The 13,563-nt window shown below is 40.4% G+C and overlaps 1 protein-coding gene across 1 annotated transcript in view; it reads left to right on the top strand.

Moving 5' to 3' along the window:
• Positions 1-2,692: 2,692 nt before the first annotated feature.
• GADL1 (glutamate decarboxylase like 1) overlaps positions 2,693-13,563 on the top strand; it is an 81,876-nt gene continuing 71,005 nt past the window's right edge. Inside the window, exon 1 of the mRNA XM_059485593.1 lies at positions 2,693-2,753. Within this exon, the coding sequence (XP_059341576.1) occupies positions 2,747-2,753 (7 nt within the window). The 5' untranslated portion in view covers positions 2,693-2,746. The remainder of the gene's footprint in view (positions 2,754-13,563) is intronic.

Here is a 13,563-nt window from a genome sequence, read left to right as displayed (position 1 = left end):
TCACATTTTCAGCTCTTAATCTGCCCCCTCTAGTATTTTTCAACTTTTTTTTTTCAAAACATGGGCAGGAACACAGTATGCAAGATTGGTATAATCAGTGATATATCCAGAGAGTTCCCTACATTCCCTATTTCCTACTCCCTTGATGCAGGTCAATCCTTCCTTTTAGCAACATCACAGTCAGTGTTTAGGATGAGCTGGTGACTACGGCCCCTAAATTGCTTCCAGTGAGTGCCATCACCCTCTCAGAGCACAACATCTACAATCCTTCAGGTTTATTGCAGGGATTATTACAGGGATTTAGCTACAGAAGATGTATTTTGCTTGACAAGATCCAGTTTGCCACTCATTTCAGACTGCTTCACTTGGTTGCTTGGCACCTTTGCCATTTTTTTTTTCTTTTTGGGGTAATTTTCAGAGAAAAATACCCATTGAAAGAAGGTTCCTTTACTTTTTGTTGCTTTTTGTCATCAGTTAAATTGACTAGGCAAGGCCTGGTCAATTTAACATCTGCTTTAATGGTATCATGGGGTACCATGTTTTCTTTCAGACTTAAAATCTGAACCATCAGTATGCACATAACCAAACAAGCAATCTCATTGAAGAATGAATTTAGAGAAGTTTGATTAGACCTGGTCTTCATAAAAAAGACTGGAATTATTTCTATTAATTACTTTGAAATATTTTTAAATGAAATGATTATCCCTTTATTATTTAGGGTGCCAGTGTTGGCCTGTATTTTCTTCTCATTGCACCTGCCCATTTTTTGACTACTGGTATAAGATTAACACCCTTATGTAATTTCACAAATCATGATTTTCACCTTTCTTAATTACTAGTGGGTTGGAGCAGTTCTTCATAATCCCCTCGAGATACATCTACTTGTTTCTTTTGTAGCACAGAAGTACTTATAGAACATGTTTGCATTTCATCAAACACATCAGCACAAAACCACTTATGTGGGCTAGTACCATCACTAGGTTTTCTTTTGTTCCTAACACACTTTTAATTTCCTATTTGTCTTCAGCTGTCACAACCATGGATATTTTTTCTTCCCTATGAAATTATTATTTTCTGATATGGTAACTTGCAATTTATAGCAACTGCAATTTATATAATTTCTCTTGTTTTCCATTTGCTTTCTGATTGCCACCTTTGAGGTTTTATGGTAAAGTTACTGCTCTCTGTGATTGAAAAGTCAGTCTTTTGGCCATTTAATGGGTACTTTATGAGAGCCCCTTTTTTGCCATTCACACTAAATATGTTTTTCCTTGTCAGCTGTCCCTACTGTTATTCTCAGTTTGGGGAAATTAGCTCTTTGAAGCAGCAGAAATGCATAGTTTTGATTGGGGCTGTATTTCTTTTACCCATGATGAATACAATCAGACCACAATTGCTTGTTCCCAGGCAACTACAAACTCTTAATTTAGCGATACCAATACCTTCTGTTTATCAAAATGAAGTTCAAATACTTACCTCTTGCAGTGTAGGATATCTATTTGGCTTCAAAATTATCTTCTCCAATTGTGTTAAGTTATTAATGGCTTGGTAGAATCTGCTGTTAAGCTACAAAAGAGCTACACTTGTTTCCCAGCAAATAAAAAAATTAGGATACTACTGTGAATAGATGTTCAATTCACATGTGAATATTTCACTACTTCCAAACATCTCTGTCAAATATTAATCACGATCAAATTTTAAGGGCAGGCATAACATTTTGGGGATGTTGGTCGTTAATTTTTGGACACTTTCAGGCCTTCCTGTTACAACAGTGCTCAAAACCAAAGCTTGTTTACCTTTTTCTTTTAAAAGGTAGCAATTAGGAAGAAATTTATTTTAAGAGGCAGTAATTAGGAGGAAATCAAGGGACGAGGATTACGAAGGCCTATGTTATGCTGTGCAGGGCACATGTCCTGGAATGAACTGGAACAGCTCATTGAACACAACTCATCCAGAGCCCTTATGAAACTTGGTCTGTTGAGTTTGGAGAAGTAGAATGAGAGGGGACCTCACTACAGCCTACAGCTTACTTGTGTGGGGAAGCAGAGGAGAAGGCACTGATCTCTTCTCTGTGGTGACCAGCAACAGAGCCCGAGGGAATGGCCTGAAGTAGTGTCAGGGGAGGCTTAGGTTGGATATTGGAGAAAGGTTCTTCACCAGAGTGTTGTCAGGCACTGAACAGGCTTCCCAGGGAAGTGGTCACAGCACCAGCCTGACAGAGTTCAAGAAGCATTTGGACAGTACTCCTGGGCACATGGTGTGACTTTTGGGAATGTTCTGTGCAGTGAGCGGTAAGAGTTGGACTTGATGATCCCTGTGGATCCTTTCCAACTTAGAATCTTCTGTGACTGTGTGGCAAATCCCCTGGGCAGGCGGCGGTGCCCGGCCGGGCTGCCGGCGGTGGGCAGGACGCGCCCTGCTCAGGGCTGCCGGCCTGCCGAGGAGCCCGCAGCCCCGGCGGGGCTTTGAGGCACCGCTCAGGCTTTAGAGGCGGCGAAACAATCCCGTTGTCACAAGCAGCGGCTGCCACAACCCCTCGCTTTGTCAGCGAAGGCAGCCCGGGGCCGTGGCCGGCCGTGCGCTCGCCCTGCCCCGCGGGAGGGGCGGCCCGGCCGGGCTCGGCCTGGCGCGGCGCTCCGAGGGTATTTATAGCGGCCCTGGCAGCCCGGGCACAGCGGAGGCTGCGGCAGCGGCCGGGGCACAGGGGGCCGCCCCCGCTCCTCTCCGGGGCCAGCGCGACGCCGGGATGGAGGGTAAAGGCGGGGGACACTGCCCTTGTCCCTCCTGTGGCCCCGCTTCGGCCGGGCTGCGGGCGGAGGGCTCGGCACAGGCTGCGGGGAGGGAAGCGGAGCGCTCTCTGCCCCGATCGGCGCGTTTAACACTTTCCTCGTCCTGCGGGCCTCCTGCAGCCTCCCCATGGCCGGTAATCCCGGGCTTGGCGGGGAGAGGCGCCTCGGGGCAGGGGGAAAGGGCAGGGTCGGTTCGCAGCGCAGGTGGAGGGCTGCCGGCCTGCGGGGCATCCTCCTGAAACCTTCTTCTGTTACAGCGCGGCAGCAGCGTGGCCAGCATGGCTTAATAAGGTGCAGACTTTGCAACAGTTGTCATAAAAACATTGCAGAGCAGTGGGTTTTTTTTTTTTTTTTTTGTTGAAATAAGTGATCTTTAAAGAGCGGTGCCTTTAGTTTAAAATTTTAATTTTTTTTTTTTTCATCAGGCACCAGAATAACATAGTGATATATAGCAATATAGGGATTTGCTTTGGAACAAAAGGTCTCAGTAAGGGAGAAGTTAATCCTGTTTTGTAAAGGTGTTATCAAGTTCTTTGCCCGCATGAAGAGGAAGGCCTTACATCATTAATGAAAAGTGAACGTTGACCATATATTTATAAAAGCTGGGACTGTGGATGAAGTATGGCTAATACAAAACACTGCCGGAGGAGCTTAGAAAATGCAGAGATTAAATTTGCAAGGTTAAGAAAGGAGGAAGTCCTTGGTTTTGTGAATGGAAGCTGATTGCTAAGTCAGAAAATAGTAAAAGTGTTTGCAGATGGCTCTCCCCCCTCCCACAAGATCAATATTCTTGATAAGAATTTCTTAACTTATCTCAAGTTGTGACTCTCTTATGAAAACCGTTAAAATAGACTTGAGACCTAATAAATTTCTTTTATATTTTACCCTAAACATGGATGAAACAGTGAAAAAAGCTTTTATTCCCAGATTGAGAAATCTCTTGCATTTGTGGGTCATCCAAATTATTGAAATTATTGGCATTATATTAGTTAAAAAAATCTCTGAACAAAATCGTATTTTTGAAAGAAAACGGCATAAACTTAATATTTTAAAAACAGTGGATCCCTTTTTTCTTTACTTGATGTAAATTGAAGGAGCATTGTAAGGTTACATGACAGTTCCGGTGTGTAGTAAATATGTCCTGGTGCCTGTAGTAGTTTCAGGCTGTACTGTAAGGACAGCTGTTCTACCTGAGTAGCAGGAGTAGTACTGTATGAGTGACAGCAGCTCCCAAAATCATTTGCTTCAGATGCAGCTTATATTTATATCCTCTGCCTAAACAACCCCAAAGATATTCTGGCAGCAGTCACTAAGACTGAGATCCTGGTGGTTTAGCTGGGTAGTAACATTCTTGTTCAAATTTTGCCTGTTGTATGCTACCAAAAGTACTAATTTCTTTCCTAGTTTCCTTCCAAAACTATTGGCTTTGGCTGGTAAGAGAGAATGTGTCTGGTGGTAATGTGATCTCCACCCTTGTTGCTGCTGGTTTTCCAGTCTCACCTTATTCATGAGTAGCATCTGTTATTTCTTTGCACTTTCCCTCTCATGAGGAATCCTTTACTCTCACAGACCTCTCTTTCTTTTGTCTTCGGTGATTTGCGGTGTTTTCTGCCAAGTTCTATCTGGTGAATGAGCTTCTCCCAAGTGGGATGGTGAATGAGGTTAGGCTACATTGTAGACTTCTCTAGAAGCTCAAATTATTGTAGAAATTTGGCTCTGTGGTTCTTGCTGTTGTACAACTTTGCTGCCTGCTGAATTTTTATTTTTTCATAAGCAAATGTGACTCCATTGTTAAAACTAGACCTTCTGAGCTGATCAATGCAGTTCTCCTTGCAGTACTGATATTATGGGCTCTTAGCTTTTAAAGTCCTATTGGAAAGCAGCTGGGAGAGAGGCTGAAGGCACCTGCCTGTTGCAGCACTAGCATTGTGTTTGCTTTGCACAGCTGGAAAAGTGGAGTGGAGACTTGAACGTGCAGAGAGTTAACACTTGCAGAAGCTGCTGGGTGAGCGCAGTGGGAGCCCTCTGAGGGGTGATACTGGGTTCTTTTCCTTGTTGTATTTTTTTTTCCTTTTTAAACCCCCTCAATTTGAAAGTGACCATTTGAATTTCATCTTGCTGATTGCTAATTGAGCCTAATTTCTCTCAGATATCACCACAGTCCACAAGGGAAGCCTTAATGACTATGCATGGATGAGTAAAAGGATTTTTTTTTTGGCTATGCTTTCATTCACACAAAATCCTATTAATGAGAGGGGACCAAGTTGTAAATTCCTACTCCTGGCTGCAGAAAGGGATCTTCACTGCATATATACTTCAGTCATTTGGCATCAGGGTAGTTTTCCAAGGTTGATTTGGCATGGAGAAAGCTTGGCAAATTCTGTATTTGGAGAAAAAAAAATAGGTGAGCTATTTTCTCTGGGGCATATATCTGAGTGTGCTAAGCAGAGTTTCAAGCAAGTTGCTAGCTCATCAACAGTCAGAGCTGGCAATCACAGGAGGAAGAGAGCAGCCAGCATTTGTGCTATATTCTGCCTTTAAAATTCTGAATTGTTGGTGTCTCAGCCTGTATTTGGTATGAATGGGGAGTTATGTGGTTTTATGCCGCCAGCAGACTGGGGAGGTGAGCTGGCAAACATTTTGTATAAGGTGTTGCCATGTCAAGCAGCTGTAATGTGAAGCGTGGTGAAACACCCTGGGAGTTAGGGAGACTTTAAGGCGCTGGTAATGTGACACTCAGGTTAGTATTTTGGTCAGAGCAGAGGGATAGGATCTCTCCTGTGTTTTAAAATCTGATCTGAAAAAAGAGGTACTTGGATCTTTCCTAATATCACTTCATCAAAGGAAGGGAGACATCATTTTGCAAGAAATGAAGCTTGCATCAAATAAAGCCATTCTGAGTGAGTGCATTTGTGGTGCTTTAAAATTACTAAGAATTTTCTTGGCGGTTAATGAACATTTAGTGAAGAAGCTTAATTTGACATTTGAGAAGTTCAGTAAATAACTTTTCTATCTTGATTAAGGTGTCTTTTAAACTGTCACTTATACAACCAGGAATTGTCACTTTTTAATGCATTATGAGATCTCGTTGCATACTGATTCAGCTATTATTGCCTATTAAACAGTTTAGATTTTGTTTGCCTTAATTTCCCTGCTCTTGACTATTTTAAGCTGCCTGCTTCTTTAAAGATCATTTCTATTTGCATAAGCATTTATTACGTATTCAAGACAGAAAAAATGGACACACTGAAGTAGATGTCTGTATTTCTGACTTCCTCCTATTCTGTGATCCAATTTGAGATGGTTTTTTATGCTCATCCCAGATGTTTACCTCTTCAAGCTTTGCAGAAATCAGAAGTTAGATTTCTTACGGACTTTTTTGCTTTGTCTTGTGCCACAAACTGCAGAGGTTGTAGGAGGCAATTGTTGAAAGCATTGATAAGTCCAGGATACTCATCAGGACATGGCTAATTTTGGGCCACTTCCTCCCTTTTGTTCTCCCATCTGTGCACACAAGTAATCTTATTTTGGCATTACTGGGCTTTATACATATGTAATGAGAGAATAATAAATTGAAAAGGCAAATTGTTGTTGCCTTGTAGCGCATCAGTAGTGGTTATTTCTGTTAATAATTATTGTCAGACCTCATCTAAGGGTAATAAAAGGTGTCTTTGACCTGATTCAAATGTATGAATGTCCATCTCTGTTACCATTTCTTGAGTATATGTGATCTTTATTTTTTTAATGAAAAATTTGTCAAGTGTCAGCAAATAGAATTGTCTTTCAAAGTAAAAGCCACTGGACCAGAAGCTTTTCAGTCTCATGAATGTCACGAGAAAGGTGGTTCTTAGTGACCACAGTCTTTTGTCAGCAAAGTAGCAATGACTACAAAGTAGTTGGTTAAATCTAGATAATTTGAAATGCTTGTGTCTCTGAAGCTTAGCTATCTCTGCCCTTTGTCACATCTTATGTATGCTGAAAAGCCTTATAAATATGATCTTGTCCATTGGCAAATGTCAGGGTTTCAACAGGAAATCTTGTCTTAAAGTGGCTTGGTATCCCTCTGCTGGTTACACTGCAAGACAGCTTGCAGGGTCTCATTGAGCTGCTTAAACGAATTTTTTGCAAGCAGCCGTACTCCATTGTTCAGGGATTACTGAGGTCCCTTTGGGGCCAATATATCATGTTAAAAAGCTCTGGCACCAGCCTGAAGGGGAAAGAGCACGTGACAAATGCTGTATGTACCTGGTATTTGGTTGCAGTGATAACGCTGAGGTCAAATGACTGATTTAAGTTTTGACATGGTCCAAACAAACAAACCCCAAACAAAATAAGGTATCCATTTTCTGGGTGCAGTCAGGCTACAGGCAGTGTGGTGGCTCTGTGTGGGTTTCTTTCAGCTTGCCATTGCTGAGCCCTAGTGTGCACAGCAGGATCACATCTGGGCTTCCACCAGGCACCATCCAGACTGATGCTCTAGAAAAGGACTGCTAGGGTCTTCTGCTGGCCCCTGCCAGTGCCATGCAGCAGCCTGGCCTCTTGCAGCTCAGGAGTGCTTTCCCAAAATCTGGTAGTAAACCCATGGTGGGCACGACCTGAAATGGTGTGTCCAGAGCCCTGCTGGGTCCCTCATCTGTGTGACCAATCTCTGCTGATGTGACCAGCAGTGTTATACCAGCCTGGGCAGGGCAACTTGCTCCATTTTGAAAGTGCATTGAGCTACTTTAAACTACTTTTACATTGAAGTGATAGGCTAATAAATGATGAATATCTATGTAGGAACTAGTTCAGAGAACCTAGTGGTCTGGAAAGTTACATTCTGATTTGCTATGCACTAGCTTCCCCATGTTAGTAAATAAGGGCATATGTCAGAGTAGTGTTGTGGGCATGAGTTATTGAACAGCAACTGGAAATCCTTTGTAGGAAGCATAAAATATGGAAGTGTTTATGATATGAAAAAGTGAGAGGAAAATACTTGTTTTGACTGTAACTTGAATGTGCAGGTAAAACTTCCGAAAATGAAATTTAGACTTTTCATCTATTTCTACATTTTAACTTGCACTGAATCCTATTAAACTCAGTTTTATAAGTTACTGCCTTCTTAGTTGATTTTTGAAAGACTGGAGCTAAAAGTTGATTTTATATTATGATTAAAAATATAGTTCTTGCATGAAATTGCAGGCTGTCCGGAACCCTTTTAAAACAAGTTGTAGAACTCCCATTTGGATAAAAAAACTATTTGTGTTTTCGTTTAATCTTTTTTTTTTTCCACTGGACCATAAAATTCTCAGGGATTCTGTATGTTCTATGTGGGTCACACCTGTATTCATCATTTCTGTTTGAACTCAGCCTCCTGAAGTTAACTCTTCTATACCATACACAGTGGTTTGATTTAATGTTGCAGATTCAGTCACTTTTCCACTGAAAAAGGAATGCCCATTAGATGTTCACCATCAATGCACAACTTTTAATTAAAATGAAAAGAGTTCTGTTTCTCAGATACTGCCTACACTGTTAGCAGGTGTTAAGTGTTAGAACATGTGAGAAAGAATCTCACTGGGGTCAGGGAGTTGGGATTTCCATTCCATAGTTGGCATTTGCTGTTTCTCAGTTTTGCAGCAAGGTGAATTCCAATTCTCCACAGCCTTTCTTCCTAATTGGAAATGTTACAGCACAAATCATTCCTGCACTTATTGGTTGGGGCAGGCATTGCAGAGTTGTTATGAAAAATTAACATCAGTTCCCAAGGACTGGCTGCATAAAAATGTCTGAATCCTATATTTTAACTTTTACTTGCCCTTTTTTTTTTTTTTTTTTTTTTTTTTTTAAGCAAATCCTGCCTAGGACAGCACAACATGACATGTTGTGAGCATTCAGCTCGAAAGAGTCCCTCCTCAGAGCTCAGGAAATACCTCTGAAAGCAGGACCTCTGTCCTAGCATGGTCCTTACATTTCCTGTCAGATATTCCTCTCTGTGTCTCCTCTCCTCATTTCGTTCTCCCAACCTTTTCTTTAGGAAAGGGAAATTCAGGTGTGGGATGGAGAATAGGATCCATTTGTAGTGCTGTTGCTGTTCAGTGCTAGCAGTGAGCTCAATGAGCCTATTCAGGGGTTTTGGAGCCCAGACACAAGCACTTTGTTTTCCTTGGGTCCTTCTCTATAAAGGTCACATTTGCCTTTTCACAGTCAGAGGATTCCTGTGTGGGGGTGGCTGCTGCTGACCTTCTGAGGGGAAGTACCCAACTTGTTCTCTATCCACAGGCCTGGTCCATAAATCTGCAAAACAAGAATATGTAATATAGGGAGAATTGCATAAGCCCTACCATACACATGCCCACTCCTTTTTTTCATATGGATAGCTTTTCCAGGACAACAAGTAATTTTATATACTGGATTTTAAGAAAACTGCATCTCCTTTACTTGGCGACAGGCCTGGGAAATCAGTTTATGAAGAAACAATATATTTTTGCCCTAAGACTAGAGTGGTTTTACTTTATTCATATGTACAGAAAGCAGTGATTAAAGAAACAGAAGTGGCTTTAAATATTGTTTATACCAAGGGACTCAAATAGCTGCATAGTGTGGGACAAGTATGTTTTAATGCTTTGATACATGATCTGGCACCACAGTAATTCATTAAACATGGTGGAGTTTTGATACTGAAAGCACTTATTTTCTTTTGCTGGACACACTGAAAGAAGACCCATGACTAGATCATACAGAATGAGAAATTTAATTTCTTTTTCTGATTAATGCTGGCAATTACTACTGCATTTGTTGCAAAGTAGAAATAGGCCTTTGGTCAAAGCCAGATTTTTGCATTCCCCCAAATAGTCAGTGGGGCTAATACAGTATAAACTGAACAGGATTTGGCTCTGGCATTCAAACATAAGCTACTCTTTCACAAGAGCTCCCTTTTGTTTCCTCATTCACCTTGTGAGCAGTAAATCTTTTTGATAATTTCATGCTACTCTCCCAAATATTGTTAAAATGGGCCAAGTACAATGCTTCAGTTTCTTTTTATAGTGCAAGGATTGAGCAGTCAAATATAGAAACAGATGAAGCTTTTAAAATATATGTAGTACTTACATAAAGATACAGAAACATCTGAAAAAAATGTTTATTTTTTCCTGTATATTATTCCAACTCAAATTAATTTATGTTTGCTGCTGGGAAAATAATATTGATCATAAAAATGAAATGCTGGTTGGAAATACTTAGGCTTCTGTAATAGAATATTTCTTTCACGATGAAATATGAGAATTATGTGCTTGATTTTGCTGCTGCTGAAGCCAGTGGCTAAATGCCCAATTGCCTTCAACTGGAGCAGAATTGAGTCTTCTCTTTTGCAGAAAAATATCTTTAACAGTCAGTAATTCTTAATCTCTCTGTTAAAGCACTTCAATTTGCTAAATTTTTAGTTCTGTTTCAAGCCTGGAGCCATTTGGCTGAAATGGTATTTGATGTATTTTCTGGAAGTCTGTTTTCTGAGTCTGCTTCAGAGTATTTTTCTGTATTCTCAAATAGGAAAGAACATATTTATTACAGTCACATCTCTAGATGGTTTCCCTATCTTATCTGAAAACAAAAGAGGTATATGTGACAAGATGCTCTTTCTATGAAGTGAGCTCTCCCACTTCGGAAAAAGTCATGTTCCTTTAGTGCAATCTGATGTGTCTGACACAGATATATAAAAGGCCCAAAATTTCTGGAAAATAATGTGACCATTTGATGAATGATTTTTTTTATAAGACCCAATATGTATCATCAATATAGTGTGTGTTTCTTAGCTTGGATGCTGAGCTCTGAGAATGTGTTAAAGGCATCTATTTAATTGTGACATAGAAAGTGAACTGGAATCTTTCTGGAGGTTAATCTATCTAAAGCATAATAAATAGATCATTGACCTCTTTAAAAAATGTGATAAAAAGAAAAAATATTATGGAATTTCAGATGTTTATCATCTGCTTAGTTATCCTCTTCAGGGTTTTACTGCAACCAAGAGGACACACAATAATTTTTTGATAGGGAAGAGTTTGATCATCTTATAAGGATTCAAGAAGTCAGATAAGTACAAGTAGAAGATTAGGTATCATCAATTGCAGAAAGATCATGAGGGATGAGAAGAGTGTATGTATCCAGTAGTGATTTCTGAAACCTGAAAAATGTGTGAAATCTTAGAAAAATGTGTGTGCTTGGGGCTTGATTTAACATGTGATTGTGAAGTAAGTGCTAAATTGTGAAGTTTCTGCTAATTTCAGGTAATGGTTTTATGGTATAATCTGGGGCATAATTCGCTACAAATTCAGGTTGAAATTATAAGTGATAAAGAAAAAAGTTATTGAGGAAGTGGTAAATAATTGCAAGGAGTATTATTCGATGAATTAAAATATGGGCAGAGTTACAAACTCTTTGCTGGAGCTTTACACAGGTGAAATGCTGTTGAAATGAAGTCTGTCTTACATCTCTTCCTTCTAACCTCTCTGCTTTGCCTTTCTTTCACAGGCTGTGCTCAAGTTCTGAAACAGATATGGAGATTAGGGATAGACCATCACCCATTTTCCAGATCATATCTTCCTCAGGATCCAAAAAGGATCCTAGGGAGACTGTAAAACTGTGTGTAGAGATGAACAGACCTGCTTCAAACACAAGCTGTTAGACCTATGACTCGGTTCCCTAAAGACCTGGTAGAAAAAGTAATGTAAAGTTCTGCTGTTGCAGAATTCCTGTAAAAAGATCATTGTAAAGTCATGGAAATATTAGTATCTTATCTCTGTACGAAAGTGACAGGAATAGGGAGTTACCAATAGAAATCTTTTTCACAACTCTGCTTCTAGCAGAGAGTTTATGGAGAACAAAAAAACCCCAAACCAATCCACCAAACAACAACAAAAATACCCCAAACCAACAAAAAAAAGGAGTTAAGGAATTAGTGAGTTCTCTTGCTCTGCCATCAATTCTGCTTGTAACCAAAGCAGGTATCAATATCTGTGCTCTGCAATAGATATTAGTCTCCCACGGAGTTCTTTTTTAGATCCTGTCCTATTTTTCATAGAAACAAAACACCTTTGGCATACATAGAGATAATAGACCCTCCAGGTGACGTTAAGGTTGAAATTCTTTTTTGTACTTATGTTAAACTCTGAATAGTACTTATGGCAGCTATTTATGCATCAAATAACTAAGTCTCAACACAAAATTAGTCTCTGTTCTCTCTGCCCAAAGCCCTGATGCCTTCAATTTCCTGGTAATACCCAGGGTTTTAAATCTTATAAAGTTGACCTACTAGCTTGTGTTTCCAGAGATAAGCATCTAAGACTTTTTCAAAGCTATGGTTTCTTTACAGTGCCTCTGCTGTGGTGTGCTGGAAAGCATGATGAGAACTGACGTTTTTGATGTCTGTGATTTTCCCTCTTTGCCTGTTGAAGATTTAATACTGTTTGCCTGCTTGTTCTCCTTCTGTCCAGTAGGAACATTTATGCCTTTACTATACCAATGGGCTGAAGGCTACTCTGTTCAGAAAAATTTAGTATGCTGCCCATTTGGATTAAAAATAGAAGTAATTTCAGAAAGGTGAGGGGAGGGTGTGTGTGTGTGCTATTTTTGTTGGCAGCATTATGAGAAGTGTGACGTCCCATCTCATGTTAGAATTTTGTCTTGTTTGTCATATCTCCCCTGATAAGTCAAAGTGAACTGAATAGCTTCTCTGAGTCACCTGAAAATAAAAGCTCATGGGATTATCAGGGTTTCTTTCAATCAATGGACCTTGAAGTGATGTACATTTCTAAGCATCACTGTTGTTCTTCTAAGTCCTCCTGTGCATGAGGAGCTGTAATTATGATAAACATGATGAATGTGTTGGACTGCAGTGCCTGGCAGTCCTCTGGAAATTCAGTTGTTTAAACCTGTGAAAGAGCCGCCTGTGTTCTCTGCTTTGCAAGTGGAGCAAAAAGTAAAGCAATAAGATAAAGCTGTTTTGGACACAGAACATACACTCATTTCTCCATACACCCCAGCCTTGCCCCATCCTCACTGTAAATGAAGACAACCATGGTGGCAGTGCTGCCTGGCTCCATAGACCTCAGCTATTGTAAAGCAGGATCAGTGAACAGATACTGCCTGTAACCCAGATAATTTGGTTACAGTAGTTACCGCTTCTCCTTTCAGTGCGATACTGTTTCAAATATCTATTCCCTCCATATCTCCAAATGTCTCAATTTCATCTTCATCCTCATGCTGGTGAAAAACAGAGTCCTGATCTTGCCATACGAAATCAATACATGAAAGAGATACGTAGTTGCTGCTGTTGGCCAGTGTCTCACAAGCATCTTGGATGAGCTCTCTGGGGTAATGCAAAGGTGGAAGTAAAAATGTGTTAATGGAGGAGAGTATGTCTCCTGGGTAAAGGTGAGAGAGGGGAAAGAGATCATCACTGGAGAAAGGAATCAACAAAATAAACAAGATAATTTGCCTAGCAGATTATTGTAATTAGTGACTGAGGGCACTTAATGGGATAGGGGCAGAAAGAAGTACGGGTATGTGGCATTGAAAGGGTTTTTTTCCAGGGAGTGTGGGTCAGTGAAGCACTCTGCAAAGAATGCAGAAGACTCTGAGCAAGGGGACTGGCTGATGGGAAGGAGCAGCATAAAGATACAGGACACAAAGTTGAAAGTTATTTCATGAAAAATTAGGAGCAGAGGGATGGCTTGTGGAGGGAAACATTTTCAATTAAGAAAAATGCCCATTTTCTTTATCTGTATTTCTATTTGTACAG

This window comes from Ammospiza nelsoni, chromosome 1 (genome assembly GCF_027579445.1).
Source record: "Ammospiza nelsoni isolate bAmmNel1 chromosome 1, bAmmNel1.pri, whole genome shotgun sequence".
NCBI classification, from domain to species: domain Eukaryota; kingdom Metazoa; phylum Chordata; class Aves; order Passeriformes; family Passerellidae; genus Ammospiza; species Ammospiza nelsoni.
The sequence above is the reverse complement of the archived record's forward strand: the minus strand, read 5'-3'. Positions and strand labels throughout refer to the sequence as shown.